This window comes from Perognathus longimembris, chromosome 2, assembly GCF_023159225.1.
Source record: "Perognathus longimembris pacificus isolate PPM17 chromosome 2, ASM2315922v1, whole genome shotgun sequence".
NCBI classification, from domain to species: domain Eukaryota; kingdom Metazoa; phylum Chordata; class Mammalia; order Rodentia; family Heteromyidae; genus Perognathus; species Perognathus longimembris.
In genome coordinates, this window is record NC_063162.1 from 89,266,499 (window position 1) to 89,285,381 (window position 18,883).

Below are 18,883 nucleotides of genomic sequence, written 5' to 3' on the forward strand. Positions count from 1 at the left end.
TCTCTCTCTCTCTCTCTCTCTCTCTCCCCCTCCCCCTCTCCCTCTCAATATCTTAAAGTTCTTTTCTCATAAGAAGGATGGAATTCCATGATATTTCTGAGAATGAAAAAGCATGATTCAAGGCTGGGGATGTAGCTCAGTGGTAGAGTGATTGTCTAGCCTAGGCAAGGCCGTGGGTTTGATTCTAGCACTGTGAAAAACCAAAAAGCAGATCTCAGAATTTTTTCTTTCTCCTGAGGCTTATAAAACTAGAAAAATAGTGTCTATAATTCTTTTTTTTCAAAGTTTTATTATCAAACTGATGTACAGAGAGGTTACAGTTTCATACGTTAGGCATTGGATACATTTCTTGTACTGTTTGTTACCTTGGTGTCTATAATTCTTACACTGTGGCATTTTTAGACTTACTATGTTTCAAAACTGATTAGAGATGATTTTTTTCTGTGTGCTAACAACACAACACATCTGATTTATGATATAGGCTGCTTGACTGGATTGCTTAGATTATATTAAAAAGATTAACAACTAAATTTATCATTCCTTGAAACCAATTTTAATCTTTCCAAAGAAGATTTTCCACTGGCTATGGTCTCACCTTAGTCTAATTTTTGCAAAATCATTTTATTCTCAAAGGAACTAGATTAAAATTTATACATATTTAGACTGAAGTTTTATCACTGCTACCTTGATTTACCCCAAATATAAGCATTCTCTTTATATAAAGGGTTGCTAGATTTATTTTCTCATTCAGATATACATTCTAGAACTCATCATGTACAGTGAACTCTTCCAATTGTTGGAGGTTAATAGTTCTCAAGAAAATTCTCTTCTAGTGCTGCAAGCAGATATTGATTCAGTTGTAAAGGTGTATGATTACTAGGTGTTTGAAAAGTGTAAAAGATTTTGATTTTTAACCCTAAGAAAGTGATATTTAAGTATTAATCTTAAAGATGATCGGAGGTTATATCATTTATTCTTGGCATACATTTTTATAAAAACAAGCACACAAAGTGAGTGGTATTAACTACCATTTTGTGGGGGAAGAACTTTGGGGGCAAGACTATCTTGCTCTGAATGGTTTGCTTTCATCTAGGAGAAGCTGTGTGGGGTCGGAGCTCGTGGACTGGCTTCTGGAACACTGTCCTTTTGTCCAGTGCAGATCTATGGCCATTGGTGTCTGGCAGCTCCTGCTGGACATGGGAATTATGTCATCAGGTCAGTAGTACATTTTCCCCTGCTCCAGACCAGGTCTCAAACTCAGTATCTGGCAGATTGGCTCATTGGATGTTGCTCTACCACCTGAACCACACCTCCAATCCCCAGTGTTACATATTTTGAAGGTATCTCATTATTTTTGGAAGTTATTAGAGAAAATGTACTTGATTTTCTAGAAGACATTAAAGTCTGGATGGAAAATTCCTTTTGAAGGAAAATATTCATATTCTTTATTTTCTAAGTAAATGTGAGAGGTCATCTGTTGATTCACTTATTTCTCTTACACTTTCAGTAAAAATAATTAAGTACTTGTTGGTTTATAAGTTATACCTGTGACAGTCTCCCCCCCCCCGCCCCCGCCTTATCTACTAAACATGCTGGGCACAAACTTTTAAAAATCAGTGATATCTTTAGCTGCTCTAATTGTGTGATTTTTCTTGCTGTACTTAGAGCAATCATCAGAAGCTTGATTTTTTTCAAGTGAGATGTGTGTGCATTTTAATTGACTAATCATGAACACTTCAGAGACTTGACCTATGAAGATTAGCTGTTTAAACAGGGGCAGAAAATAGATGTTAACTAGTAACTAAAATAGATAGTGATACCTCTTTTCTTAGCTCAGTCCAGGGAGTTGAAGGGATATAAGCCGGAGCAATGTAGATTCTTTATTTAGCTCCATCTAGAAAATGCTGGGTAGTCACTGAGAAAGTCCTTTTTCTCCCTTTTTTCTGTAAGTAAGAAATATTGAGGACATACCCCTGGGTCCATTATTGAATGTTACAGATGGGGGTTGTAATCTTCTTAGACCATCAGTAATACCTAGCACCTAATACTCTTAACAAGAAAATCAGTTAACTACTTTTGACAGTTGGAGGTATTATTAGCTTACTCACTAGATTCAGAGTTTTGATTTGCAAACCATTTTGTGTTAATGTTTTTACGGAAAAGTCATCAACTTTTTATTCCTTTCAAACAATACCACCCTTTGGCAATATGGACACTTTGAGTCAGATGACTTTGTGATTGGGACTGATCTGTAGATTCCAGGGCTTTAGTTAGCTTCCTTTTCTTTACCTTCAAGATGCCTGCTAAGACAGCCCAAAATGTCTCTAGACATTACTAAATGTCCCCTGAGGGAAGCACAATCACTGCCAGCTGATAATCACTAATTTGTGAGAAGAAACATAGCATGTGTTTAGGTCACTTAAAGAAATTAAATATGTTAAGTTTGCTTTGAGACATTAAAATTTTTATTAACTGAATGAAATGTCTCAAGCTTGAAATCCCAGCTTCTCAGGAAGCAGAGATAAAAGAGGACTGTGGTTCCCAGCCAGCCAGGCAAAGCTTCAGTGAGATTCCATCTCAACAAATATGTAGGCATGGTGTTTTTTACCCATACAACTATGCCTGAAATTTCAGCTCTGAGCAAAAATGGAAGGCCCTATCTGAAAAATAACTTGGGGCCAAAAGGGCTAGAGGCATGGCTTAAGTGGTAGAGTGCCTGCCTAGGAAGGGCAAGGCCCTGAGTTCAAACCTTAATACTGCCCACCCCCCCAAAAAAATTACCACTCTATTGTACTAACTTCCTCAACACTTGTCTCTGAAGCACAAAGTATGTGTGAATATGCTGGACTCGCTGGTAAATCCTTTTCAATTCAATAGGATTTTAACTATGAATGAACTTAGAATATTTAGCTGTAGTCTCCCCTCTGGCTTCTACCAAATAATTATTGGGCTTTCAGTTTATTTTGTGTTTTATAAGTCTAAAGAATAAGCATTTTTGTTTTGTTTGTGTTTGTTTTAAACAGTGGACCAGCATCTGTACTTTCAAGATACTTATGTTTTCTACCAATTTTCATCGGATGAATGCAGCTACTTGTACTGTGAATTTGAAAGGGAAGAAGAATGGCAAAATGGTGTCAAGCTCTTGCTGCAACTTGTGCCTCTAATTCCAGCAAGGGCAGGCATCTGTGACCTGTAAGTAGTTGCTGTCCCATGCTGCTGCTAGACTAGTTTTATTCAGAGAGCGTTTGCTGAGTCTAGCAACTGGGCCTGCTCTGTGAGATTGCTATCTTGTTTAAGAGACAACTGAACTGATTCAGGTGCTGGTGGCTCACATTTATAATCCTAGCTGCTCAAGAGGCTGAGACCTGAGGATTTTGCTTCAAAGCCAGCCTGGTGAAGCTTTGAACTGCTTATCTCCATTTTACCACCAAAAAGCCAGAAATAAAGCTGTGGCTCAAGTAGTAGAGCACTAGCCTTAAGCAAAACAGCTAAAGGACAGTACCCAGGCTCTGAGTTCAAGCCCTAGGACTAGCGTGCACACACACACACACACACACACACATACACGCGCACACACACACACACACACACACAAAAGATAGACAGTTGTACTGCCCTCATTTTTTAAATGTTAAGTTCAGAAGGTAAAATAAATTGCTCTAAAGTAACTGAACCTATATTCAGATCCCAGACATCCAGGTCCCACTAGCTGTAGCATGCTGCTTCAAGTTCACCATCTCTAGATGAGTACATCATCTAAACAGAAGTAAAAGTGTGGGCTTAAGATAGCATGCAGTAATAACTCACATCTTACCCACTATCCAAGTCGTGACTTTGCTAAGAAAAGGACTAACAAATCTTTCTGAAAATAATCTAGGAGTCGCATTCAGCACATGAAAACATGTGAATCATTATCACATGAAAATACTGAATCACTGTATGATTAAAATTAATTAAAATTAATTAGAAGAGGCTCAGAAACAGGACTTGAGTCATGATAGGAAGATTTGGACATGCTTTTGTTTTTTCTTGGTGATATTGCCAACCTTATTCAGGAATACAAGTTGCAATTAAAATGTCAGTTCAAAATCTCTATGTATGCACAACACTCAGGTTTCAGAATACTGCTTTGTGTTCTTCATTCTTTTAGTTCTGTGATAGGAGTAAAGTGGAATTGTTTTCATTTATTCTAAGCTTTAAGAGAAACATCTGTGTGACCATCACAAACATATGTCAGCTAAAGGGGCTGGGAATATGGCCTAGTGCTAAAGTGCTCACCTTATATACGTGAAGCCCTGGGTTCAATTCCTCAGCACCACATATATAGAAAAAGCCAGAAGGGGCGCCGTGGCTCAAGTGGCAGAGTGCTAGTAGCCTTGAGCAAAAAAGAAGTCAGGGAGTGCTCAGGCCCTGAGTTCAAGCCCCAGGACTGGCAAAAAATAAAAATAAAATATAAGTTAGCTAAAAAGTGGCAATAGTAAATAATTAACAAGACAGTTTTTAGCAAATGCAAAGTTCCAAAATATTAATGCAACACTTTTGATTGAAAAGTTCATCATAGTTGGGCACCAGTGGCTCATACCTGTAATCCTAGTTACTCAGGGACTGAGACCTGAGGATCAAAATTCAAAGCCAGCCTGGGCAGACAAATCCAAGTGTCTTACATTCTATATTTCACTTTCAGAAGGATTCCATAAGACAGATTCTAATATTATTCCTATTTCATAAGTGTGGAAACAAATGCACAGAGGTCAGCTAACCTGTCTCAGACTGTGCATGTGGCCAGTTGAGTCTTAGTGTTTGGTCTACGACTATCTAGCTGTGAAGCCTCTGCTTTTAACATTTTCCTATGGTATCTTAAGAAATTATGAGGTCATTCTGTCATTGCTTCTGAGAGATTATAAATAGAAGCTAGGAAAGCATTAGATTGAACTGTGAAACATTTCCTACCACAGTTTACAGAGAGCCTTGCAATGCTAAAGCAAAATCAAATGTCACTCAAATAGACTGAGTATGGGAAATGTTATTTATTATAATAGATTCTTTTTTTTTTTTTTGGCCAGTTCTGGGCCTTGGACTCAGGGCCTGAGCACTGTCCCTGGCTTCTTTTTTGCTCAAGGCTAGCACTCTGCCACTTGAGCCACAGCTCTGCTTCTGGCCGTTTTCTGTATATGTGGTGCTGGGGAATCGAACCTAGGGCCTCGTGTATCCGAGGCAGGCATTCTTGCCACTAGGCTATATCCCCAGCCCATAATAGATTCTTGATATAGGACGGAAACGTCCTTAGAAGAGTCAAGGAGCATTTCAATAAGCTCCCCCCCCCCTTTATTTTGGTACCAGCACTGGGGCTTGAATTTAGGGCTTCTTGCTGTCTGTTGGCTTTTTCATTCAGGGCTGTGAACCTACTAATTGAATCACACCTCCACTTCTGTTTTTTTTTTTTTTGCTGGTTAACTGGAGGTAAGACTCTCACAGACTTTTCTGCCCAGGCTGCCTTCAAACTGCGATCCTCAGATCTCAGCCTCCTGAGTAGCTAGGATTACAGGTGTGAGCCACCAGTGGCTGGCCATTTCAGTAAACTTTAATGAGTTCTCTAAGGCATAAAATGCTTCCAACTAAAGGTAGCTGTGAATAATTTTGGCTGGGAAGGTCTAGTAGTCTCTGTTAGTTCTTTCAAGCATGTCCTATCCTATAGACAGTGGAGTTGTAGGTAACCCCATTGATACACTCTGATTAATGGGGACAAGAAGGCGAACTGTCATGGTTTAATTCTTTCTGCAGTCAAATGCTCTACCACTGAGCTATACTGCCTCTGATTTAACTCTTCTCCCTTACCTAGACAGCAAACTGGGATGTCCATGCCTGTTATGGGGGAAATCATGAATCTAGTCTAATTTATAAAACTGAAGATCATTTAAATATTAATTTCAGCTTGCTCACAGTCCTTTGTCACACTGATCACACTATTAGTGCAAACACCAGGCTTTAGAGTTGAGAATCACTATAGCATGCTATATTTACCAGCAACTATTTTCAGTTTGTATAAACATATACTTTGGGGATTGATTGCTGACTTCTGCAGTCAGGCTTTCACCGGGAATATAACAAGTCGTCTATCCTTGTTATATTATGAAATACAGAAAGATAAAGTTACTGAACCACCACAAGTCTCTTCTGGAGAAAAACTATGTTTTCCTTTTTACCTTTTAAATCAACTCTTCTACAAGGATAGAATGTTCTTGGTGGTAAATTTTGGAAATCTGTGCTTTAGGCTCTCCAGACTGGAAACAACTGTGGTCAGAGAAAAAAAAAAATCAAACAGCGTCCTCTTTCTGTTGTATTGTTAAAACCCTTCCCAGGTTTCCATCAACTTCTGCCCTGCCTCTTGGTTCCAGCTTTTCAGGTCACACTGATCTTGCTGTCTCCTCTGCCTCTTTCCTTCCTACTGAAATACTACCCATCCCTCAAGGGGGAGCCCAAGTCCTTCCTCAACCACAAAACTTCCCTGGTGTTCTTGATGTCCCTGGTTGTGTTGATTTTGCTTTTGATAACTTACTGCTTTGTATTTTTAACAATCGATTCTCCATGCCATTCTTAGCCCTGTGTTACTTCATTTTTATCCATTCTACTCAAGTGCCCTCTGAAGTCCTCTGGATTCTTACATTGCCAATTTATGAGCTAAACATCTCATCCTGTGGCCATTTTGGCAATCCTTTCCATACTTGAAAGCCATTAAGTTCCACATACGTGGTTTCAAATTAAGTCCTAATTTTCCATCTTCAAGTATCTTTAAACTAATGCAAGCAAACCACTTACTCTTTGTAAACATAGTTCTTTCCCATACAAATATATTTTCTATAAAGAAAATATGTAAAAAGGGGTTTTATCTTTTAAAAAAGAAATGTTTAAGCCAAGAGAAATGGAGCTGCTTGAATTTCCAGGATAGTTTGAGGAAACTAATATCCTTTTCTGTACAAAACAACTTTTATGGTCAAACTGAATAGATGATTTAAAAGGAGAGAATGATTGTCAAGTGTGCCATCTTTGGAACAGAGAACAGTCAAGTACCTGAAAACCAAAAACTGAAAGCCAAGTGAAGTTAGCCAGAATGTACTTCTTTCTAAGTCTCTATCTCAGCCTCCTGTGTGGCTTGAGTGACAGACCCACACCACACCAAGCTATTGGTTGGGATGCGATCTTGCAAACATTTTTGCCCAGACTGGCCTCAAACTGATCCTCTCGATTTCTACTTCCTAACTAGCTACAATTATAGACATGAGCATCTGGCACCTAGTCTAACTTTTCTTTTTTCTTTTGAGTGGGAGAAGAGGGAGAATCAATGAAGAACTAAGTAAGAGTGTAAAATAAGGCAGCCTAATAATTCTTCATGACTAGTAAAGTGTTTCTCCACAACAAGAACTTGCTTGAGAATTTGGACTGGGAAGCAACTATTTCATCTCCGCTGTCATTACAAGCAGCATCCAGCTTGCCAGAGGGGAGGGCGTGGTCTGTGAACAGACAGTTATGAGCCTTGGACACATAAATCTGTATCCTTCCAGTTACAGAGCACTCAACATTAATATTGTTATTGAAATATGTTAATTATTAAAAGAAGACTCCTCCTATTTAGCTCAGCCTATACTAGATATATAAAGAAAAACATTGTTTCTTTTGTCTTTCACTATGGGATATCTCCATCCAGTAAAGAGTGAAGAGCAAAATAACTCTTTAATTTCATCCAACCTAGTAACATTGTTATACTAGTCTAATACAATGATCTTTAAGGATTGTGTGTGTGTGTGCATGCACATGCACGCACGTGTGTGCACCACTCCTGGGGCTTGAACTCAGGGCCTGGGTACTATCCCTAAGCTTCGTTTTTGCTAAAGGCTAGGGTCCTACCTCTTGAGCCACAGCTCCACTTCAGGTTTGGTAGTTAATTGGAGATAATCGTGTCACGGGCTTTACTATCTGAAACAACACTAGGCTTCAATCTGCACTCCTCAGATCTCAGCCTTCTATGTAGCTAGGATTATAGACGTGAGCCACTGGTGCCTGGCTTCAAGTCATTTTAATACTGTTTATCATGCTTTGTACCAGAGCTCAGCATAATGACATTGCTCCTAACTCCTTGACTAGACAGCTTCTAGTATGTGGTGAGCACTGTGGGCCCCTTGGCTTTGATAGAGAAAAGATGGGAGGCTCTCTCGTGTGAGAGCAGACACTTTGTCCATGGAAAACATCCATTCCACGAACACAAGTCTCCCATGTTGCCAAATACAGTGGTTCAGTTTCAGTCCTTTTCTTACTGCACATGCCAGTAGCATTTGGCACAACTGCTCATGCCTTCTGGAAGCAGTCTTCTCACTTGGTGCCTGGGTTAACATTAGTTGGCTTTTCTATTTCACTGGCTTCTTTTTTTTAGGCTCCTCTGATTATCATTGTTTTTCCTGATTGTGTTCAAACAGGTCTCAATGCTGTGACATTTGAAGCCTGCCTGGCTGACCCTGAAGGGACTGCCCCTCCGGCCACTGTACTTGCTAGGCAGATGCCATACCATTTGAGCCATGCCTCCAGCCCTTTAGTATCAGCTTTACAATGATAACTCTTGAAATTCAGATCCCCCTTTCTCCTTAGCATCCTATAGAACATAGCACCATCTCTATTCCTGAGAGCCCTCCTCACCTCTGTTTCCTTCCCGCCTAAATTTTCCTCTTCCATTTGGCACAGAGAAGCATCAGACAAGATCCACTGTCAGCCTTACTTCTTGAAAGGTATTGAATTCACAGCCTCTGACCTCACAGGTCCAGTTTAGATCTGCTATTTCTATGTTCTAAACCCTTTGTCCTTCTGACTTTTCCTAATTAGAGTTTTCATAAAACTCATAGAGGAAGAAATATTGCTTAGGTAAACAAGTAATGTTTGAGTATTACATTTTTTCACAATAGCACTTTTCATGTTTTTAGGATTGTAGGTGAAGAAGATTTTCGTTTCTCTCAAAAAAATTTATTGAAAATGATACATAATCAGCTGGTATTACTCATTATCCCTCTACCATGGAAGCAGTTACTGAGTCTTCCAAAATTTCCACTGTTTATAGCAAGTTATTTCAGAAGTGGGAACAAATTGTTTATTTTTAATCAGATAACATCTATATTTAAGATTTAGTACAGAAATTCTAGCAAAAAATTGAGCTATCAGGCGTAGTTGTATTAGCACTTGAAATGCTGATGTTTAATTAAACATTAAGCAGTAATCTTCACATCTACAAAATACAATGTGAAAAAGAAGTACCCAGGAACATCTGAATTTTATTCAATTTTAGGCTAATGTATCTCCAAGTAGCTTGGACCTGCATTCATAATTTGCTACTCTTTGGTAAATGACTTCTTTTGGAATGGCTAGCAACTTGGACTATGAACTATCTTCATTAACAGACATTTGTGTTCATGATATTAAGATCCTGAAAAAAATAATAATTCTTACTTTTCTACCATCTCACTTTTTAAATGGAAATTTGCCTTGTTAAACAAAATGGGCCTCTCTAGAATCTCAGTGGAAATGGGTTTTGATCCAGTCATAAGGTAAGCAAGTTCCTAGGGTCTAATGTACAACATAAATAGTAAATATGGTGATTATATTGTGTATGAAAATCAGCTCATTATGGTATGAACATATATTCTGTATTAATTAGATTTTTTTCTTTTGTGTTTTTTTTTGAGAATTTTTTTCCTTTATTGTCAAAGTGAAGTACAGAGGGGTTAAAGTTTCATATGTAAGGCAGTGAGTACATTTCTTGTTCAACTTGTTTCCTCCTCCCTCATTTCCCCCCCACCTCCCCCCTCCTCCATTCCCTCTCCCACTCATGAGTTGAACAGTTGGTTTACACCAACTGTAAGTATTGCTTTTGGAATCGTTTGTCTTTTTATCCTTTGTCTCTTGATTTTGATATTCCCTTTCCCTTCCCCAGTTCTAAGACACATATATACAGTATCCAGGGTACTAAGATGAGATACAGTGATAGCGGGGGTAAAAGCACAGGAAGGGAATACAAGAGGGAAAAAAAAGGGTACCATTTCACATGGCATGTTGAAAATAATTACAACAATGATACAACACTTGTTTCCATAACGTGGAGTTCATTTCACTTAGCATCATCTTATGTGTTCATAAAGGCATAGCTATTGGACTATTGTGATCTTCTGCTATGACTTGCCTAAACATGTACTAATAGGGCTGGGAATATGGCCTAGTAGCAAGAGTGCTTGCCTCATATACATGAAGCCCTGGGTTCGATTCCCCAGCACCACATATATACAAAATGGCCAGAAGTTGCACCTGTGGCTCAAGGGGCAGAGTGCTAGCCTTGAGCAAAAAGAAGCCAGGGACAGTGCTCAGGCCCTGAGTCCAAGCCCAGGACTGGCAAAAAACAAAACAACAACAACAAAAAAACATGTACTAATAATTCCTATGAGGGAAACCATAGAATCCATGTTTCTTTGGGTCTCACTCACTTCATTTAGTATAATTTTTTCCAAGTCCTTTCCTTACCCATTTCCTTAGAAATGGGGCAATGTCATTCTTTCTGATAGAGGCATAAAATTACATTGTGTATATGTACCACATTTTCCTGATCCATTCATCTACTGAGGGACATCTGGGTTGGTTCCACATTTTAGCAATGACAAATTGTGCTGCGATGGCCTTCCTTCCTTCCTTCCTTCCTTCCTTCCTTCCTTCCTTCCTTCCTTCCTTCCTTCCTTCCTTCCTTCCTTCCTTCCTTTTTCTTTCTCTTTTTCTTTCTTTCTTTCCTGCCAGTCCTGGGGGTTTGGGACTCAGGGCCTGAGCACTGTCCCTGGCTTCTTTTGGCTCAAGGCTCTTCCTGGAGCCACAGCACCACTTCCGGCTTTTTCTGTTTATGTGATGCTGAGGAATTGAATCCAGGGCTTCGTATATGCTAGGCAAGCACTCGACCCATTCCCAGCCCCTAATTAGATTTTTTTTTAAGTAAAAGAAGACTTTGGTTTACCTGCTAAGGATTGGGAGTCACCCAAGGATAGCAGAGGAGGAACATGCTCTAAGTTACATTCTATTGCAAGATCACTTAGGGCTCCTACATCCAGGTGAGAGATATTGTGTTGGGATCACAGTACCAGTGTGGAGGTGGTAAGAAGTGGGAGATATGCCTTGAAGGAAGAGCCAGTAGGATTTCAGGATTGGTACAGTGTTATATATATGTATGGGTATGGGAGAGTGTCAAGATGACTTCCAATTGGAGAAATAAATTTTCCATCAGTTAAAGTAGGGAAAGTGTAGGAAGGGCAAGGACTTTGCTTTCCCTACATCCATACAATGGGACCCTTAGAGGTTGGATCTAAAAAAATTTAAAAGAAATCTACCTCCAGCATTGAGACTCAGCACATTTCCTCAGAGAATTTCAGGCCAGACTTGGACTGTCGAGCAGCGTTTCTGAGAAGCAAACAGGGGAATTTCAAGAGTGGAACAACTGGGCTGGGAATATGGCCTAGTAGAAAAGTACTTGCCTCGCATACATATGAAGCCCTGGGTTTGATTCCTCAGCACCAAATATATAGAAAAAGCCAGAAGGGGCACTGTGGCTCAAGTGGTAGAGGGCTAGCCTTGACCCAAAAGAAGTTAGAGACAGTGCTCAGGCCCTCAGTTCAAGCCCCAGGGCTAGCAAAAAAAAAAAAAAAAAAAAAAGAGTGGAGCAACTGCTGGCCCAGATATTTCTGCTGGCACATATGCTCAGGGCTAGGTCTTCCTTCTTGGAGCCATTTCCTTTCCCTTCTCTTTGTCACTTGTCACTGCTGCTACCTGGTGATTACAGCCAGAGTTTTCTCATTTCCCTTCTGTGATCACTAACAAATCAGACTTACAGCTTAGCTTTCCTTTGTTCCTCTCTGTTCACTGAGCAGCATAGCCCTTTTTAGTAATCACAGAAAATATGTAAATATTACTTCAGATTGCTTTTCTGCCCCATCTGCTTCATTAACAACTTTGATCTGTTAACAAAACCTTTGTCTTTCCAAGTTTCACTGGTTTGTATTTATATACAAAAAGTCAGTATTTATATACATTAGATGGAGAAAGGGTAATTGTTATCCCTGGGCCTTTGGATCCAGGGCTGGGGAGAAGGTTTAAGATATACATGGTCACCATAGTGAAAGGAGAGTGGCAAGTGTTGCCCTTCCCCAATCGTGCATTTTCAAACTTTTCACCATCAGCCATGATACCAGTCCTGCTCCTGTACATCTTGTGAGCTGCAGGTGGCTGTTGGTGTACGGGGACCCTAGAATACCTAATTAGAGAAGAAAGAGCATTTCTGAATTTGAGCTCTCTGTGGTAGGCGGGATAATCCCTGAAGATTCACCATCTGGGACTAGCAAACCACATGTGGGTTTTAGGAAAGTAACCCTGGTGGTACCTGTAGATTGACTGGACAGAGACCAGAGCTGAGACCAGAGGTTAGAAGATGGTTAAAGGCATGTATTCAAGGGAAGTTGAGGTAGTAGACTATGGGAGAGGTGTGGCATGGAGGGTTCGAGGAGAAGTGTAGAGCTCCAAGAAGAGAAGGGAGAGGATTTGGTGACTGAGCGAGGTTGGGGGGAGGGGCGTAGAAAGGAGTGATGGCCAAGAGTGACCAGGACACCATGAGATGGGATGACAGGGTAGAGACTGTGAGAGCAGGAGGTAAGGAGAGCCTCTGTGAGATAAGCAGTTCATGGAACATATAAGATCTCCACATGGGTGAAAATAAAGTTTCTGAAAATGCCACTCCAAACCACTTGGAAGGTAGGTGGAGAAACAAGACAGGCTCAGACAGTTCTGGGCATTCATTAATCTGTAAATTGTGATGATGGAGATGGTAAAAGTGGTTTGGGGCTGCAGCATTTCCCTGGAGACCATCACACTCTCTCTGTCTCTGTCTCTCACTCTCTGTCTCACACGCACACACACACACACACTTCCTTTAGAAATGTTTTTTGCCAAGGCATATATTGGGCTGGAAGAATGAAAAAAGATAGTTCTGCTTCTGAACAGGGACTGAATTATTTGTCACTAAAGCAGCCACAGCTTAGTCATTGCTCATGAAATAACCATCACCCGTCATAGACACATGAGCATCCCTTGGAATCTTGAGCTCCTTTCAGCAGCTCACTGGAGATATTCACACAGAATGGTTGCTTGTGCAAAATACCTCATGTCCATTAACTACTCCTTCAGGTGTCTGTTGGGGACTGAGAAGCATGAAAAGGCACAACCAGCCCACACTTCACTCCAGAGACACACAGCAAGCTGCAAAGCCCTTGTTTTATGCTCTCTGGTGCACTTAGCTCTTAATTTCCTGTCAGATCTGTTCAGTCACTTCAGTTTATTCATGTCTGCCTGGCCTAGTGGCTTAGGTTATACAGGGTTTCAAGTCTCTTTCGGTATAACTTCCTTTATACAGTAGCCTTATGCATAGAGGATTTTACTCACAAACTCTGTTGTTGGAAACACTCATAACCCAGAGACCTTTTGAAATATGCTGTTACAGTGCTCAGTTCCCACTGTTTTATTGGGCAGGTGGCTGGTAGGCATTTCAAACACTTAATACTGCACAAGTAATTAAGTTATCTGACAACCTGAGCACTGCTCCACACCTGCATCCTGTAGTGCTTGTAAAGGCAGTGACTTGCCATCCATTGCTTCTGATTTGAAGGGTGTGACTTTTCTGCAAAGGGCTTTCATCACATTTACAGATGCAAGAAGCCAATGCCAGAAAGGATCCGTGCGCTTTTCCCTTTTAAAGAGTTGCTGCTCTGCTCTGCTCTGCTCTGCTCTGCTCTGCTCTGCTCTGCTGGGAGCTGGAGAAGCCCGCCCTCCCTGCAAGGCTAGCTCTCCAGCTGGCCCATGTAGTCGCGGAGGTGGAAATCAATCAATTCGGATAACTAACATGGCTGTGCAGGCAATTACCGCCAATCCCTCCACATCTGTAGAACGTGTCGGAAGGGATTGCTTGTGGAAATAGATCTGAGAGAGTGTTACATATTCACTTGGCATTAGTCAATTTCTTTTTCTTTGACTAAAGCAAGGGGAGAACCAATTTATAAGACTTTCCTTAAGTAGAATATTGTGTTATTATGTGTATTTGTGTGGTAAAGTTCTTTGCATGAATTAAATTGAAAGGGTGTTTTTATTTTCCTGAGCAACCTCACACTGTTAACATATCAGTAGTTATTGACATGTGCATCTTTTTTGTTTCTCTCTCTCTCTCTCTCTCTCTCTCTCTCTCTCTCTCTCTCTCTCTCTCTCTCTCTTCCTTTTCAGCTGGGCTGTGGCTTCATCAGAAAGCCAAGTTATTCTGCATTTTCTAGAATTCCCATCATGTTGTTAAGCCTGAAATATACCATTTCATAGTAAATTTGCTTGAGCTGAAACTCCAGTGTAGTGGAAAATTCATGTTTCATAGTTTGAATTTCACCTTAACTTACAAGGAATTTTAGCGCATAACCACTTTAAGTTTCCATCTACTTTTATGCATGCCCATATATATATATATAGATTGATTATGTCAGGATTATTATGTAATATAATTTGGAGAACAGGACTTGATTCTTAGCATTCAGTTGGAGCATTAGAAAGTTCTTACTAATTAATTGATTTGGAGAGAATAGTTGTCTATAGCAGTATTATGTTTCTATGGTTTTACTGATTCAGTGTTATTTATTTACATACTTTCAATACTGTTTGCTCTTCATTCCCCATAACTTGATAGACAAATCTGAGCAGCCAAAGCTGAAGTGCAATTTGTTATTTGTTTTTTTTCGAAGGTCTCATCAGAAAATTGAAGACCCCGAAGAAAGCAGTGATGAAATTCTTGCTCGGTTAACATCTGCGGTAAGAGCATGGAATTTGCCTACCTAGTTGGAGCAGAAGGAGAGAAGTTTAAGTAGCAGTGTAGCCAGGGATTTGCTCTGTGATTGGCTTTCACTATAGGAGTCCCAAGGCAAGGTAGAAGGCAACAATAACTATCTTCCCTATGAGAAATCATGGATAGATGGAGATTTCCTGCAGCTTTCCTTAGGATATAGTATCTGATCACTTAAATTGAATATGATTTGCCCTAGAAAAAAATTGTGAAAGGCTGCATAGAGAAGACTATGTTGTATTAGGAGAAAAAAGTAAGAACCAAAGGCTCAGACATTGATTTCAAATGTGCTATACTGTTACATTTCATTGTGTTTTTAAAAATTCAAATGTCAGGTTTGTTATAATAATAATAGCTTTATTGGTTGAAGAAAAGTTCATAACTTTCTTCATAGCAAAAGTTGGCTGTGGTTACTGATCACTGAGAATGTTTTTTTTTAATTGGCTTTAAAAAAAATCTAATATCACATAATTTTTATCCATTGGCTTAGCTGTTTGGAAGCTTTTCTAGCCTTGCCAAAGATCCTCTAGTTCCGCTTTAAATTCATTAATAAAATAGCAATTTGTGGAAAATCATGCTTGATTGGGTTATGAGTGAATGAAGCTACAGAGGTTTATCCGTCAGAAATTGCCACTTGGGCACAGCTTGAGAGATGGAAGTTATTTTTCTGACTTCTCTGAATACTGCTTAGGAAAGCCATTTTGTCTAAGTATGATGATCAGTGATATAAAGCCTCATGCAAAATGATATATTCACAGCATGTTATGAAAAGACATTTAACATGACCTTTGGGGCTTAAATATTGACCAAACAATAGTGTCTATTGTATATAAACATCACAGTTACCATCTTAAAAAAAAATCACCCACCATGAGACCAATACTGTGTTAAATACCTGTGAGTCCCTGGATATGCATGCACAACCATGTGCATTCTACTAACATGTGCAGTGGCACTCTGAAGTAGCTGTGAAAACTTGTAGAGATTAGTTAACTTCACCCAGCTCAAAAGGAACAGGACTGGATTCTGATCTCAAATTTTCTTACCCTCTAATCATGTTCTCTTAACTGCTGTGCCTCAGTTTTTCATAGTGTATTGGATATTTTCAGAAATGACAGACATGTAAGATTTGGTTCCTATAGACATATCAAGAAATCAAGATAGGTGTACTTAGCAAGCTTGAAAACCTCATGTTCCTTGACTCTGAGGCTCTGGTGATCCAGTAAAACTACTTGGCTAAGAATCTTCCAGCCTTCCTGTTCCTGCCCTTCCAGTGCTGAGCATTATTTTCAAACTCTAATTCTTCCAGTGCTCATAACAAATAAGGTATTCAGAATTGATAGGGAATACTTTTACATTCAGTAGACCCTTGGTATCCACAGTCTGAGCACACTGATGAGGAAGAAACCATGAATCTCAGTAGGTCTGGGCATCAGGGCTACACTGTGTATGCTTGATTTATTTTTTTCCCATAACTCCATCCAATTTCCACTTAAGACCTGCTGCCTTTCATCAAACTTAAAATGTTTTGTTTACCACTTAAATTAAGCACAATAACTTTTACCTTGCTTTCTGGGCACCATTTGTTTTTTGGGGGAAGCAGATGTTCATAAAACTAAGGGCAGGGAAACCCCTGGCAGATCACATGATGATTATGGAGAACTGACAGCTTCAGTCACCAGAAGCCTGTAATGGGTGAGAGGAAACTTGAACATTCTTTTCTGAAATTGTCATTGATTTATTCTTGTTTGACCATCTTTGGTCAAAACCAAAAATCTGTGAATAAGGTGACGCGTGATATTCATATAATTTAGGGATTCTGCTGGCTTAAAAGTAAATGTGGGAGAAGTTTTTATGGCCAGTTTTTTTTCAAATCCAGACTTCTTAAGGATGTAGTTAATTCTTTAGGAAGTAGAAACACATTGAAGCATTGACAAGAACTGAGAAGTTTTGGACAGTGTCCCAAGAAAGGAAATGAAAACACTGACATTGTCAGATAGGAGACTGGAACTGAGTCTGGATTTCATCTCATATGTACTTTTAAAAGTCAAAAACACCCTAGACAAGCTTACTAGCTTATTACTTGGTCATTCTGCTTCTTCAGGCTGTTTTTTTTTTGTTTGTTTGTTTTGTTTTGTTTAATGGTAATGGAGTTTGAACTCAGGGCATTGGACTTGCCAGGTAGGTACTTTACTGCTTGAGCCAAGCCCCAACCCTTTTTTTTTCACCCAGTCTCTGCTTTTTGTCTATGACAGCATGGGTTATGATCCTCCTGTCTATGCTTCCCAGGTAGCTGGAATTATGGGCACATGCTACTTTACATAGCTTTTTATGTATTGATATGCATGTATAATCATGTGCACGTTTTGTCCACACACTGCAAACTGATCATCCTGATATCCACTTCCAGAGTAGCTAAGATTATAGGCATGCACCACTGTACCCAGATTCAGGCTCTTCTCATGGTAAAAATTATAGAGATAAATGTATGTAGAGATCTTTGTGGAGCTTCAGTGAAACTTGTGTCTTTTATTTTCCTAAGGCTTAAACTCAGGGCCTAGGCACTGTTCCTGAGATTTTGTTGCTCAAGGCAAGTGCTCCACCACTTGAGACATAGTTACACTTCCAGCTTTCTCAGTAGTTAATTGGCAATAATAGTCTCACTGGCTTTCCTGCCCAGGCTGGTTTTGAACTGTGATACTCAGATATCTGCCTCTTAAGTAGCTAGGATTACAAATGTGAGTCAGCAGCACTTGTCAGACTCTTGAAGTGATGTGTGTGTGTGTTAGCTAAGGTATGAATAATTGTATTAGATGCTCAATTGGATGGCTACATAAGGGGCATTTAGAAAGGGACAGATGCATATAGGGTGTTTTCTCTGCTGGCTGGTTCAACGAAGTCCATCACCAGTTGACTCATGAAAGAACAGAACTGGTGCTGGTGCTAGTGCTGGTGCTATGGAATCTTAAAAAGAGGAATTAAAATGATGAAGGGTTTTCAGGTAGGTAAGATAAATCAGCGGGAAAAAAGAACAACAAGTAATCTATCCTCTTAGATGAGGCACTCTCACAGTTTTGTATTTCCCATCAGTTTATTATTTTTATCCATTCAGATTTCTCTCTGTGTATACATGTATGATTGTCTTACCTTATGCTCATTTTCTTTAGTCCATTCCACTTTTATCTAGAATTTATATCTTTAGTATGTTCAGTGGTATTCTCTACATTCCTTCTTGGACAGTCTTCAGGTTAAACCATCACTTCTCTGAGAAATTACACTGAACTAAGATCTAGTGAGATTGACAGTCAATCCCAAATTAAGAAAGAAGACAATAGCGATATGTTCTAGAAAATCTGGGCGGTGCTAAAGCCCCAAGAAGCAAAACCCATATTAGGGTTTATAATTGCTGGTGGAAGTGATAGAGAACAAGAGTTTGCTATGGAATTTCTTTTCTACATCTCTCTAAGAAAAAGAGACATAGGGGCTGGGGATATGGCCTAGTGGCAAGAGTGCTTGCCTCGTATACATGAGGCCCTGGGTTTGATTCCCCAGCACCACATATACAGAAAATGGCCAGAAGTGGTGCTGTGGCTCAAGTGGCAGAGTGCTAGCCTTGAGCAAGAAGAAGCCAGGACTCAGGCCCTGAGTCCAAGCCCCAGGACTGGCCAAAAAAAAAAAAAAAAGAAAAAGAGACATAGCTATAAATATCTCTGTATTGTGTCCAAAGGTTGGGTAATATCTCTCCACCTGTTTCACATTATCTGTGAACTTGTTCTCATAAGTTGTTCTTGACTTTTCCACCCCATTTAGGGGTGGAAACAAATTCAAACGTACTCATGAACTAAGTCCTGCTTTTTACCTCTGTTTCTTCTCTCATGTCTTCTGAGGGTTCTATGGGCAATAATTAGTAGACAGCCATCAGAGCCAGGGTTTAATGAAAACCATTTGTCC

At 39.7% G+C, this 18,883-nt stretch overlaps 1 protein-coding gene across 3 annotated transcripts in view; it reads left to right on the forward strand.

Moving 5' to 3' along the window:
* Nucleotides 1–18,883, forward strand: part of Rapgef5 (Rap guanine nucleotide exchange factor 5) — a 232,458-nt gene that overhangs the window by 56,797 nt on the left and 156,778 nt on the right. For all 3 annotated transcript variants that reach the window (XM_048339709.1, XM_048339711.1, XM_048339710.1), the window contains exons 4-6: nt 1,094–1,215; nt 3,024–3,192; nt 14,835–14,901. In XM_048339709.1, the coding sequence (XP_048195666.1) occupies nt 1,094–1,215; nt 3,024–3,192; nt 14,835–14,901 (358 nt within the window). The remainder of the gene's footprint in view (nt 1–1,093; nt 1,216–3,023; nt 3,193–14,834; nt 14,902–18,883) is intronic.